The 14,552-nt window shown below is 39.7% G+C and overlaps 2 protein-coding genes across 5 annotated transcripts in view; both read right to left on the bottom strand.

Moving 5' to 3' along the window:
* The window catches only part of LOC126516080 (small proline-rich protein 2D-like), a 78,947-nt gene that overhangs the window by 30,376 nt on the left and 34,019 nt on the right, over positions 1-14,552 (bottom strand). Inside the window, exon 1 of one of the 4 annotated variants that reach the window (XM_050166242.1) lies at positions 4,483-4,553. The exons of the other annotated variants lie outside the window; for them this stretch is intronic. The gene's annotated coding sequence lies outside the window, so the exon portion shown is untranslated. Of the gene's footprint in view, positions 1-4,482; positions 4,554-14,552 lie in introns of those variants that run through there. 4 annotated transcript variants of the gene reach the window in all.
* LOC126516075 (small proline-rich protein 2D) lies at positions 3,175-3,827 on the bottom strand. Its single transcript, XM_050166235.1, has one exon. It carries the CDS (start codon positions 3,812-3,814, stop codon positions 3,542-3,544), a length of 273 nt encoding a protein of 90 aa, XP_050022192.1. The 5' UTR covers positions 3,815-3,827; the 3' UTR covers positions 3,175-3,541.

Raw genomic sequence — 14,552 nt, 5'->3', positions numbered from 1 at the left:
AAAACTTACTGAAGATATACACATATAAAATGTTTTAATGGAGTTACCTTACTGTTGCAGTTGGTGCAATACCTCAAGTAGATAGCTCATCTTAATAAATGGGAAGCAGATCACCTGACAAAATTTGGGGGCATGGTTTGGGGGATAGAAGGAATGGGAGTAGAGGAAGAGGGGGAAAGAAGGGGAGGGTTGGGGAGACCTTGAGGGAATGGGATAGTCGAGATGATGGAAGGACAGATATGAGATCAAGGAAAAACATATCTTGATTGAAGGAGCCATTTTGGGGTTAGCAAGAAACCAGGCTCTAGAAAAAAAATCCCAGGAACCCACAAGGATGACCCTAAGCAATAGAGGAGAGGGTGCCCTGTAATCTTAAATATCACCATAGAACCTTCATCCAACAACTTATAGAAACAGAGGCAGAGACCCACATCAGCGCACTGGACTGAGCTCCCAAGATCCAGTTGAAGAGTCGAAGGAGGGAGAATATGAGGAAGGAGGTCAAGACCATGAGGGGTTCACCCACTGAGACAATTTGCCTGAGCTAATGGGAGCTTACCAACTCCAAGAGGACTGAGATGAATGAGCATGGGATCGAACTAGTCCCACTGAATGTGGTTGACAGTTGGGGCAGACTGAGGGGCCAATGACAACGGCACTAGAATTTGTCTCTACTGCTCATACTGAATTTTTGGGATCCTATACTCTTTGGATGTATACCTTACTCAACCTGGATATAGTGGGAAAGGCCTTGGACTTTCCACAGGGAAGGGTGCCTTGCCCTCTATTAACATTGGAGGGGGTGGGGAGAAAGCATGTGTGGGGAGAGTGGGAGGGGAGTGGGAGGAGGGGAGGAAGTAGGAATTTGGATTGGTATTTTTTAAAGTAATGAAATAAAATAATAAGAATAATAAAAATACAAATGCAAAACTCATTAACACTCACAGCTACCCTCTCTTTAGTTGTTAGCCAGTGGGGTCTCAAAGACTGAATTCACTTTCTTACCCATTATTGCCTGTAACTTGTCCATACTCCAGAACAACATGCTAAGACCCCATTTCTATAGACAGCAATGCTTAAGACAGACAACATGGAGAAATCTAAGAGGTGTTCATGAACAATTCATGTCTATTGGCCAGCCCTTATGATACTGTAAGGTGCTATGTACACTGCTGAAGTAGAAAAGTACTCACCAGCCTTACCCAGTTCTGAACACTGCAACTTACAACAGTGACTGGCTTGACAAGATATGACCACTGGTGTGACAGTGGCACAAATGAATGGGTGCAACCAACCACTTTCTGTTTGGATTTAAGGTTCTTCTCTGAGACAAAATGCATACCTAGCACCATTAAAGGGGAGAGACTCTGTAGCTAGATAGGACATAGACCCTCAAGGATTATCCAATCAACGCTATTATTCTGCTAAATGAACAAATCAACCAGCAATTCCTAATAAGATTGCCACAGTAATATCACTATATCTCGTTCTTCATCAGAGGAGTTTCTCCTTGCAGTGAATACATAACACAGAGACTCAAAATTGATAAATGGTGCAAAGAATGAGAAACTTGTGTAAGTTCAACATTACGTCACAGAAGAGGTAGAAACTGTTTTATTCATATAATCAGACTATTAAACGTTTGAACACATAACTATTGACACAGCATGCACAGTCATGGGAAAGCTCAAACCAGACCAAATGCATCACGCAAGAGAGGGTAAGAATGAAATGCTACCAATTAAACTCCATTGGCAGTTGACAACTTCTGAAAGGGGTGTGTCCGTTTTTAATTATGTGAAACTTGATATATTGACTAAAATCCCAGGAGGACCTACTGTCTAGGGCAGTGAGACTACAAAACCGGAAGTGCTTGGGCAAGGGGAAGCAAATGAAAAAGTAATCAAGGTTGTGTGGGAAGAGAAGGAAAGGCACAGTGTGTTGATAAGGACATTGTTGGTAAGGAACTGAGTCAATATCGTTAAAATACATTGAATAAAATTCTCAGGTAGGCAGTTCTAGCTGGTGTAATAGCTTGTAGTGGTTGAGGTAATGATGGTGGTATTGTTGATGATACTGAAATGTTGCACATGGAAGAGGATGCAGGAGAGAGGGTCATAGAAATGATGTGCTTCAGTCACTTCTAAATTAGCAGGTGCTTAGTGCTAATTATGTGCCTCATATTGTGTCAATCAAATGGCATGCATTAGCTCAATTGTGACCAAAGGCAAGACTTTGGCAAACAGGAGTTTCCACAAGTAAAATTAGCAAGAAAATACATATTTAGCCATTACAGAACAGAAAACCAAGCCTCCACAAGACCAGTCAACCCATGAAAGGATGAGGACCATTAAAATAGTAACAAGTCCTGGCAGAGGAGTGAAGGAAAAAGAACACAAACTCTCAGAGTTGAGAGAGGAGACTAACCCATGAAATATGGAAATCAGTATGGGGTTTCCTCCAAAGAAATAGCACTAAAGTAGAATGATCATATGATTCAGCACCATCAGTTGGGTTTTTAACAATAGAAGTCACATACAGCGTAGAATAGAGATGCCTGCATATCAATCTCTATTTCAGTACTACTCCTAATATGCAAGGTAAATTAGTCAGTACAGCTGCACACCAGAAGTGGATGGGATAAGAATGCGGCACTTGGGTGGAGTAGAGGAATGATAAAACAATGATATCATGTGCTCTTCAGGCAAATAAATGCAACTGCATATCATCATGTTCAGGGGAAAAATCCAGTCTCAAATACAAGGTTGGCACTGATGTTTCAAATATTAAAGGAGTAAAAGACAATATTAAAATAAAGGAAATATTTAAGGAGGAAAAGATGTAGATGTGTAACTGTTACATTAGATGAAGGGGACAAATGAGGGGAAATACACGGGCTACGGGAGATATTTGTGCTAAGTGATGCATGCATGTCTGAATACCACATGACCTTCTTAAAATGGCATATGCTAACAAGGAACCTGTATTTGTGTGAAATGAAACTCTTTCTCTCAAGCAAACAAACACTAGGCAATCTTTGTTATGACCCAAAATACAGTCAAAATCTGCTTACAACAGGATGACCCCGGCATCAAAGAATAAAAATAATGTAACAGGAGCATATCGGGAAGGTCATAGAGTGAGTTATAGAAGAAAAAAAGAACTCATGACTACTAACAGTCATATTGTACTTTATTCAGGAAATGAAGCCACAGTGACAACAACACAAACAAGGAGACTGAGAGTTCTGGAAACATCCTCTGAGTGCACAGGGTGGGAAGATGCTGCTCATCACTGAGCATCTGGGACACTGAGTTGGTGTGGAAGGGTCATTGTCAGCCTCCCCTTGACATCAGAAGAAGAACAGTCTCAGGAGAATGCCCACCCTATCAGGGGTCATCACAGACACATGGAGTGTGAAGGCTGGAGAGGATTCTTCTGCATCCATGACAGGCTTTGAAGCAAAGACGGAAGTGTTTCTATGGAAGAATGGGAGGAAGATTTCCTCCTCTTCTCTTGGTCCTGGTGACTGCTGAAGCACTCACTTGCTCTTGGGTGGGCACTTCTGCTGGCAGGGTGAAGGAGGTTGCACAGGAGGGCATTTCTGCTGGCATGGCTGAGGGGGGCAAGGCTCTGGGCACTTTGGAGGAGGACAAGGCTCAGGGCACTTTGGAGGAGGACAGGGCTCTGGGCACTTTGGAGGAGGACAGGGCTCAGGGCACTTTGGAGGAGGACAAGGCTCTGGGCACTTTGTGGGTGGGCACACAGGAGGAGGCTGGCAGGGCTGTTTGCACTGCTGCTCTTGGTAAGACATCGTGCTGAAGGCTCAGATCTGAAAGACATTACAAGAGAGTGTTAGGGGATGATCCATAGAGAGACAGAGACATGGAACAACACATCTACTTCTCTCTCCACACATGTGCCTATTCCTCAACTCCTGGTTTAGGACAGCCTGGTTTCTCCTTTTCCTTCAGCAATCTGTGGTACTAGCTTTGGGATGTAACCTTCATTTTATGACTCCTTCCAGGAAATAAATACTTTATTTTAGCAAAATAAGTAGGGCTCTTTTCACACAGAAATTCCTTTGAGAGAGACAACCTCAAGTTCTAGAACACTGTGCAAAATTTGAGAGCGCATCTCTTTCTCCCTTGTTACTTGTGACATCCCAGCATCTTGTCTGGGGTTGCAGAATAAAGGACAGCTCAGGAAAGTTCCAGATTCTGATATCTTCTAAGGTATGGGGCTCTGAAAAGGACATCAAAAGATGCACATGAAAGAGAAAATACTCTGTTCAACCACTTAGCAAATAAAAGGAAAAGCCACCTTTCACAGTGAACCATTGTATCCATTGCTATATTTCTGATTGCTAAGTTGTCCCTGTTCATCCCAGGAATACAACTGGACTCATCACACTTAGTCCCTCAAAACTGACTGGAGCACATAAGCAGACCATAAAGACAGACCAACCCAAGAAACACTCACCAGGTTCTCCAAACTCAGAGTCCAGGACGTGAGCACCGGGAGTCTGCAGTCACACAGTCAAGGGCCTCTTTATAGGACTGGCTGCCCCTCCCAGAGGGAGTAGAGCTGTGATAATGGGCAGGTCCAAGAATTTCCCAACCAAAATGCAAATCCATGTATGACTGTCTGACTGGGACTCTACAACATAGGAAATATCCTGTTCCTGGACACCATCGCTGTGAGCCCTGTGACTCAGTGGGCCCTCCTGTCTTTTCAATTTCAGCAAGACCTCCCCGGTTATCTCAGTTGTCTTTCTTTATTGAAAACAGTATTTCTTTCTTTGTTACACCTCTCTGTGTCCTTTTTGCCCTGCTTCGTCTCACTGCTATTCTTTGCTGCACTGTCATATTCATATTCCTGTTTTCTGGTTTTTATTCGCTTGTGTGCTGAAAGCAGGACAGGGAACCACAGCTGTGCTCTCAGCTGCATCTTTGACAAACCTCTTCCCAGAAACGGGTCGTGATTCCTGCCTACGTTTAATTCCTTTCTGTAACCATGGAAAATCTAATATGCTGTTCACAGGGGACGCTGCTGAGTTTGGGCCATAATTTGACCCTCTTCTGGAGCGCCATCTCAAATACCTATAGATTCCCCTCTAATGATAACTATAAAACTGTTTATCATGAAGACAGAGGAACTAAAATCACACTTGTCCTAAGTTAGCATGCTCTTGTTTGGATAGTTAGAATGAAGACTTACAGTCTCTCCTGTTCTCTTGTGTAAGGCACTGTTGAGCCCACCTTGGCTGTGATACACACCTAGTTGAGTTTCTATTAGAATTCTCAAAACATATAATCTACTGAATCCTAAAATTACAACACATGTGCTCATTATTGCAAATGTACACAGGCAGACACTCATGGATGCACACTCACACACAAACACACAGAGAAACACACACAATATCAGTCTTACATTTTTACCTGCCACATAACTACATACATCATGTCTTGCTTTTCTAATATTTGTTAATGATATATTGCTGCATGAAAACTGGCAGAATTAATTAAAAGTTTGGTGTTTGTTGTTGTTGGTTGACTTTATAACACTTTGAAGGAGGCCTAGGGTCTGGGCACTTTGGAGGAGGACACGGCTCAGAGCATGTTGAGGGTGGAAAAGGCTCAGGGCACTTAGGAGGAGGACAAGGCTCAGAACACTTTGTGGGTGGGCACACATTAGGAGGCTGGGAGGGCAGCTTGCACTGCTGCTCTTGGTAAGACATCATGCTGAAATCTCGGGATCTGAAAGACACCATGTGACATTTGTCACAAGAGGTGTTTCCCCACAAAGAAAGAAACTCCATTTTATGAAATATCACAACTCTTCCTTAATCCCAATTCCTGCTCCAGACTTCTTGTATTTCCCTTCCATGTCACCCTTTTGTTTCATTAGCCTAGAAAAGCAAACTTTTTCTTCACATTTTCTGTAAGAAAACATCTTTCTTCCAAAGGACAGAATACTGATACTTGAAGAAAAGGCACTGCATTTTAAATAGTGGCATACTGGTTGTCTCAGTGATGACAGTAACCTCTGTCATTGCTATCACTTGTGATGTCCCAGGAACTTGGTTAAAGTATAAAAGAACACCCAGATCAATTCAAGAATCTAGAACCTCCTTAAGAGAAGACGAAAGGAGTTCAGAAAAGAGGAATGTATTTTCTTCGGTCCTGGAAAGCTGGGTTGTAGTTGGAGGAGAAAGAATAGCTGATTAACGAGTCCCAGCTGTGCTCTGGGAAGCACATGGGCACTGAATCCACCTGGGTGGAACATGTCAGCTTCCTGTGACTGACAGTGCTTTTGACAGTAAGGAAGGATTCGGCTGAGAATGCCATTGTCCATGTCCCTGAAGGGGAAGAGTCATCAGTTCTACACCTGAGGCCAGGAGTCAAGACTCACACCACCAGTGGATGGCTCATAAAGGTTAGTGCACAGCCCATAGGGCCAGGTCAGGAGGAGACTCACTGCTCTCCAAGTTTGCATATCACACCTAAGAATGATCTCAGGGAAACTCTGTGATCGTCATATAAGGTAGAAATAGGCTCACATTTTTTGGCTGCCACAGTGAACAAGGGCATGTATATGGGAGAACTAGCGCCGCTATTCTTCTGTACCTTGCTACTTATTAAATAAGATAAAATATCCAGTATTCTCTCCATTGATTTTGACAGCAGCTGAACCAGTTTTCATTCAACATAAAAGAAAGTGTGCAACCCTTTCCCTGCATCTTTACTAGCCTGGAGTGTCATTTCTTTTATTGATCTTGGTCATTCTGACTGAAGTAAGACAAAATCTCTGAATAGTATTTTTTTTTATTTCCCGGCTGGCTAAGGATGTTAACACATCTAAGAGTTCTCAGCCATTTGTCTTTCATTGTCTACAAACATGCATTTCAGTTCTATAATTCATTGCTTTGAAATAGACTCATATGTTTTCTTGCTGTTCATTTTGCTGGGAAGGCAGAGAAAGGAGGATCCCTGGGCAGTGGTAAATTGTGAAACTTGAACCTTTGTGATGCTTCAGGCTGTTATGAGAACACATGTAGAAAAAAAAAAACACATTCTTTGATTTGAAACAGGAAGATTATCATATTGGCCACGATGAGAGGACTACCAACTAAGATTGGTAATTACATCATCTCTCTAGTATTTTAATTATGAAACTATCATTTAGCCCGTCCATGCCCAATGTCCCCTGGAGCCAGTAGGCAAGAAAAGGCAGCCCATGCGTGCCCAACCACCACCAGAGCCAGCTGGCAAGGAAGTTCCACCCACTGGCACACAACCTCCCCCATAGCTAGCAGGCAAGGAAAGCCGGCATATGCCCAACCTCAGCCTGCCTGCTGAGCGACATTTATTTTGACCTGCATCATGGCCCCGACTCAACCATGTGGAGCCTGGAAGGTTGATCACTGGAGACACAACCCCAACTACACCAATTACAGAAAAGATTTGTAGACAACAAGGTAAGAACACAATTGACAGCAAAAAAAAGAAAAAAGAAAAAAAAGAAAGCAACACATCACCACCAAAAACCAAAGGACCAACAGCAGGAAGACTTGAAAACCACAACACAGGTGAAGCAGAAGAAGATAACATAAAAAATGACTATAAGAAAATGTTTCATTTCCTTAAAGAGGAAATGAAAAATTCCCACAAAGAAGTGGAGGAAAAGACAAACAATATATTGGAAGACGTCAACAAATCCCTAAAGAAAACCAAGAAAAGGCAACCAAACAGACGAAAGAAATGATTCAAGACTTTATAATCAAAATAGAGACAATAAAGAAAACATGAACCAAGGAAATTCTAGAAATGATAATTATGGGTAAACCATCAGAAACCACAATTGCAAGCATAAACAGCGGAACAAAAGAGATGAAAGAAATAATCTGAGGCATTGAAGATATGACAGAGGAAACAGACTAATTGATTAAATAAAATGTTAAATCTAACAAAAGCTTAACACAAAATATCCAGGAAATATGGGACACCATGAAAAGACCAAATCTAAAATAATAGGGATAAAATAAGTCCAAGTCAAGGCACAGACAATATAGTCATCAAAATCATAGAAGAAAACTTTCCTAACCAAAAAAAGTATGCTTATGAAGGTACCAGATGCTTACAGAACACAAAACAGACAGAACCAAAAAAAAAAAAAAGTCCCCTCACCACATAAAAATCATACAGAATAAAGAAAGAATATTAAGAGTGGCAAAAAAAAAAAAAGACTAAGGAACATATAAAGGCAGACCTCTTAGAATAATGGCTAAATTCTCAGTGGAAAAAATGAAAGCCAGAAGGGCTTGGTCAAGCGTTATGCAGACTTTAAGAGACCACAGATAATATATCCAGAAAAAATTTCAGTGACCATAGATGAAGAAACTAAGACATTCCATGACAGAACCAGATTTAACAATACCTAGTCCAAACCCAGACATACACAAAGTACTAGAAGGAAAACTCCAACCCACAGAAGTCAGCTGCACCCACAAAACACACACAGAATAAATAATCTCACAGCAGCAAATCCCCCAAAAGGGAAAAGCACACACAATAACATTACCTAAAATGAAAACTAAAATGACAGGAACTACCAACACTGGTCATTAATATCCCTTAATATAAATGGACTCAACTCACCTATAAAAAGACTCTGGCTTAGAATTTGGATACAAAAACAGAATCCATCCTTCTCCTGAATACAAGAAACACACCTCAGTCTCAAAGACAGACATGTTGCGAAAAAATTTCCCAATCAAACTGACCAAAGAAACAAGCTGGGGTATCTATCCATTATAAAATAGACTTCAAACTAAGATCAATCAAAAGAGACCAAGAAGGACATTTTCATATTTGAACAGGAAAAAAAGCCACCAAGAAGAAATATCAATACTGAACACATATCCCCCAAATACAAGGGCACCCTCATATGTAAAAGAAGTACTTCTAAAGCTTAAATCACACATTAAGCCCCATACACTAACAGCTGGAGACTTCAACACTCTATTCTCACCACTGGAAAAATCTTCCAGATAGAAACTTAACAGACAAATGAGGGAATTAATAAATGTTATGATACAAATGGACTTAACAAACATCTATAGAACATTCCACCCAAACACAAAAGATTATAGTTTCTTCTCAGCACTCCCACTGAACCCTCTTAAAAACTGACCACACACTCAGTAACAAAGCAAACCTCAACAGATACAAAAAATTAGAATAACCCCATGTATCTTATCAGATCGCCATGCCTTAAAGCTAGAATTCAACCACAACTCTAATTCCAGAGCCCACAAACACATGGAAACTGAATAATGCTCACTTGAATCACTGATGTGTCAAGGAAAAAAAGAAAGAAAGAAAATAAGACTTCCTAAGATTCAATTAAAATGAACATACAACATACCCAAGCTTATGGGACACAATGAAAGCAGTGTTAATAGGAAAGTTCATAACTTTAAATTCCTATATATAAAAAAAAACTGAAAAAAAAAATTTCACACTAGTGAGTTAACAGAATACCTGAAAGTTCTAGAACAAAAAGAAGCAAACTCTCCCCAGAGGACTAGACAACAAGAAATAATCAAATTGAGAGCTAAAATCAACAAAATAGAAACAAAGAAAACAATACAAAGAATAAATGAGACAAAGAGTTGGTTCTTCAAGAAAATCAGCAAAACACATAAATTTTCAAACTAACCAAAAAGCAGAGAGAAGATATTCAAATGAAGCATATCAGAAAAGAAAAGAGAGACACAACAACAGAGAAATCCAGAGACTCATCAAGTCATATTTCAAAAGCCTGTACACCACAAAAAAAAAATGGACAACTTTCTGGATAAACATCACTTGCCAAATTTAAATCAAGACCAGATAAACAAATTAAATAGAACTATAATGGCTAAGGAAATAGAAGCAGTCATCAAAAGTCTCCCAACCAAGAAAGACTGGTACCAGATGGTTTCAGTGCAGAATTTTACAAGATTTTCAAAGAAGAACTAACACCAATACTCCCCAAGCTGTTCCACACAATAAAAACCGAACGAATATTGCTAAACTCTTTTTAGAGGTGGCAATTACCCTGATAGCCAAACAACACAATGACACAACTAAGAAAGAGAATTACAGACCAGTCTCACTCATGAACATTGATGCAAAAATATTCAATAAAATACTAGCAAACCAAATCTAAAAACACATCAGAAAAATCAACTACCATGACTAAGTAGTCTTCATCCCAGAGTTGCAGGGATGGTTCAGCATATGAAAATCTGTCAAGGTAAACCCCTATATAAACGAACTGAAAAAAAAACCACATGATCAGTTCATTAGATTTTGAAAAAGGCTTTCACAAAATTTAACACCCGTGCATGAAAAAGTCTTGGAGAGAGCAGGGATACAAGAAACATACCTAATCATAATAAAAGCAATATACAGCAAGCCAACAGCCAACATCAAACTAAGGAAAGAGAAATTCAAAGTTCTCCCATTGAAATCAGAAACAAGACAAGGTTGTCCACTCTCTTCATATCTATTCAATATAGTCCTTGAAGTTCTAGCTAGAGCAATAAGAAAACAACAAAATGAAATCAAGGAATACAAATCAAAAAAGAAGGAAACAAACTCTCACTATTTGCAGATGATATGATACTATACTTAAGTGACCCCAAAAATTCTACCAGAGAACTTCTATAACTTGAAAACACCTTCAGTGATGTAGCAGGATACAAGATTAACTCAGAAAAATATCAGTAGCCCTTATACAGATGATAAATGGACTAAAAATAAATCAGAGAAACATCACCCTTTACAGTATCTGCAAAAAACATAAAATACTTTGGGGTAATGCTAACCAAGCAAGTGAAAGACTTATATGACAAGAACATTTAAACTCTGAAGAAAGAAAGTGAAGAAGACACCAGAAAATGGAAAGATCTCCCATGCTGTTCAGTAGGTAGAATTAGTGTAGTTTTAAAAAATAGAATCTTTCCAAAAGCAAGCTACAGATTCAATGCAATGCCCATCAAAAACCCAGCAAAATTCTTCCCAGACCTCAAAAGAACAATAATCAACTTCACATGGAAAAAAAAAACCCAGGGTAGCAAAACAAATCCTGTACAACAAAAAAAAAATTCTGGAGGCATCACAATCCCAAACTTGAAACTCTACTATAGAGCTACAGTAATGAAAACAGCCTGGTATTATCATAAAAACAGAAAAGAGGAAGAATAGAATTAAATTGAAGAACAGGAAATCAATCCACACACCTATGAACACTTGATTTCTGACAAATAAGCTAAAAATATAAATTAGAAAAAGAAAGCATCTTCAAAAAATGATGCTGGCATAACTGGATATCCACATGTAGAAGAATGCAAATGATCCATCTTTATAGCCATGTACAAAACTCAAGTCCAAATGGATCAAAGACCTCAACATTAAACCAACCACACTGAACCTCACAGAAGAGAAAGTGTAAAGAATACTTGAACACATTGGTAAAGAACACCACTTTCTGAATATAACTGCAGTAGTACAGACACTGAGAGCAACAATTAATAAATGGGACATTCTAAGAGAGAGAAGGTTCTGTAATTCATAGGACACAGTCAATAAGACAAAAAAGGCACCCTAATGAAAGAGAAAAGATCTTTACCAATCCCACATCACACAGAGAACTGATCTCCAAAACATATTAAGAACTCAAGAAATTAGATATCAAAATTCCAAATAACCCAATTTAGAAATGGGGTACATAGGCAAACAGAGAAAATTCTCAACGTAAGAATCTCAAATGACCAAAAGATACTTAAGGAAAAGTTCAACATCCTTAGCCATCAGAGAAATATCACCTTGTGCCAGTCAAAATGGCTAAGATCGAAAGCACCAATGATAACTTAGGCTAGGAGAGGATGTGGAGTAAGGGGACCACTTCTCCATTGCTGGTGGTAATTCAAACTTGTACAACCACTCTGAAAATCAGTATGGCGGTTTCTCAGAAAATTAGGAATCACCATACCCCAGGACCAAGCAATACTGCTCTTGGGCATGTACCAAAAAAAGATAATCATACTACAAGGGCATTTCTTCAACTATGTTCATAGCAGTATTGTTTATTTGTAGTAGCCAGAACGTAAAGACAACCTAGATGCCAAAGAATAGATAAAGAAAATGTGGCACATTTAAATATTGGGGCATTAGTCAGTGGTAAAAAAAAAAATGACATCTTGAAATTTGCATGCAAATAGATCGAATTAGGAAAAAAAATATCTTCAGTGAAGTAACCCAGACCCAGAAAGATGAACATGGTATGTACTCACTCATAAGTGAAAATTATCTGTAAACAAAGAATACTGAGCCTATAGTTCCTGACCCTAGAAAAGCTAAGTAACAAGATGCACCCTAAGGAAAATATACATATATCCACCTAGAAAGGGAAAATAGACTAGATAACCTGAGAAAATTGTGAGCATAGGGTGGGGGGAGAAGAGAGGGTGGAAGGGGAAAAGCAGGGAAGAAGGCGAGAGGGGAGAACTTGAGGAAACAGGGTAGTTGAGATAGAGATGAAAGAAAGGGAGAAGATAATTTGATTGAGGGAGTCATTATAGGGCTAGCAAGAAACCTGGCACTAGAGAAATTCCCAGGATTCCGCGAGGATGACCACAGCTAAGACCCTAAGCAATAGAGGAAAGGATGCCCGAACTGGCCTTGCCCTGTAGTCAGATTGATGACTATTTTTTTTTTTTTTTGATTTTTGAGACAGGGTTTCTCCGTCTCATTTGGTTCCTGTCCTGGAACTAGCTCTTGTAGACCAGGCTGACCTCGAACTCACAGAGATCCGCCTGCCTCTGCCTCCCGAGTGCTGGGATTAAACATTATCATAGAACCTTCATCCAGCAACTGATGGAAACAGAGTCAGAGAACCACAGTGGAGCACTAGGCTGAACTCCCAAGGTCAGTTGAAGAGTGGGAAGAGTAAGAATATAAGCAAAGACGTCAAGACTATGATGGGGATATCCACTGAAGCAGTTTACCTGAGCTAATGGGAGCTCACCAACTCTAGCCAGACAGGGAATGAACCAGCATAAGGCCAAACTAGTCTCTCTGAATGTTGGTGACAGATGTATGGCTGAGGCATACTGCAGGGTCGCTGGTTGTGGCACCAAGATTCACTGGATTTTTGGAAACCTATTGTCTTTGGATGGATACCTTGCTCAGCCTAGATATAGTAGGAAGACATTAGACCTTCCCCAAAACAAAATGCCTTACCCTCTCTGAGGAGTGAATGGGATTGGTGGGAGGAGTAGGTGGAGGGAATGGGAGGAGGGGAGGGAGTGGGAACTGGGATTGGTATAAAATGAAAAAAAAAGTTTGTTTTCATTTTTAAAAATAAAATATGCATTTAAAATATAAAAAAATTATTAAGTGTTTGTTCTCCTATGTGAGTACAGTGGATGAGGGTGATGACTCTCTATCAACATTTATTTAATAGCATGATGAAATCTTTCACCTTTTACAATGTATAGGTGAATTATATTATTTTTAAAACAGAGGCTTCTTACAATGCCAATTTGGCACCAGCTGAAACTCAGGCAAGGCTGAGATACCAAAGGGGCGTTCCTTCCACAGAAGCTCCATGACAAGCAGTCACAGATGAACAGGGCGCACAGTGCACGTTCTCAAGTGTGAACCTTCAAGACCAGAGACAAGGAAGATGTGTGCACAGACATGCAGAGACAAGGAAGATGAGTGCACAGACACAGATACACACACAATTGTCCTTTTAGGAGTCATCCATAATTGAGTTTCACGTTTGGTTCTCTTAGTTTTATAATCTTTTAAGGTCAAATGACGCTGAGTTCAACCTGCATATTTTTATCCTAATTTTCTATGGGATTTTATGAATCAAATGACAGGCCTGAACATGAAGTTCTAACATTTTTCTATTTCTTCATTTGATTTAATATTTACTAGGATATAATCTAAGCCATTAAAAAAAGTCCCTGAAAAGTCAAGATTCTATATTACCAAGTGAAAGAAATAATAAGAAGCAATAGGAGGATCCATGCAGGTCTCAAATTCTTAGGCTGGAATATACTTCCCACATGCTTCTAAAGTTATCAATATTTTATTACTTTATATAATGGTGATACTGGAGATAATAGACATTAAAATGGTGATGAACATGGTCTCTTAGTTGGGTAATAATAGACAAGCTGGCAGTGATAGTGAAGGTAGGCAGAGGTAGCTGGTTGATAACTTGTAGTGGTTGTAATAATGATGGTCATATTGGTTCTGGGGATGTGGATGTTGCAGATGGAAGTGGGGATTATAGTGAGGGCTGTGAAAAAATGTGCATCAGTAGCTTCTAAATTATCACTTCCTTAGTGCTATTTAGGTGCCTCATATTTGTCAATCAAATGGCATGAAATAGCTCAATTGTAACCAAAGGTAACACTTTGGCAAACAGCAGTTTCCACAAGTAACATTAACAAAAAGTTGTTCACACCTACACCAGAATACCAG

This window comes from Alexandromys fortis, unplaced genomic scaffold (assembly GCF_014885135.2).
Source record: "Alexandromys fortis isolate MF-2015 unplaced genomic scaffold, M_Fortis_MF-2015_v1.1 scaffold_152, whole genome shotgun sequence".
NCBI lineage: Eukaryota > Metazoa > Chordata > Mammalia > Rodentia > Cricetidae > Alexandromys > Alexandromys fortis.
Note: the sequence above shows the minus strand (reverse complement) of the source record. Positions and strands in the feature narration are given on the sequence as shown.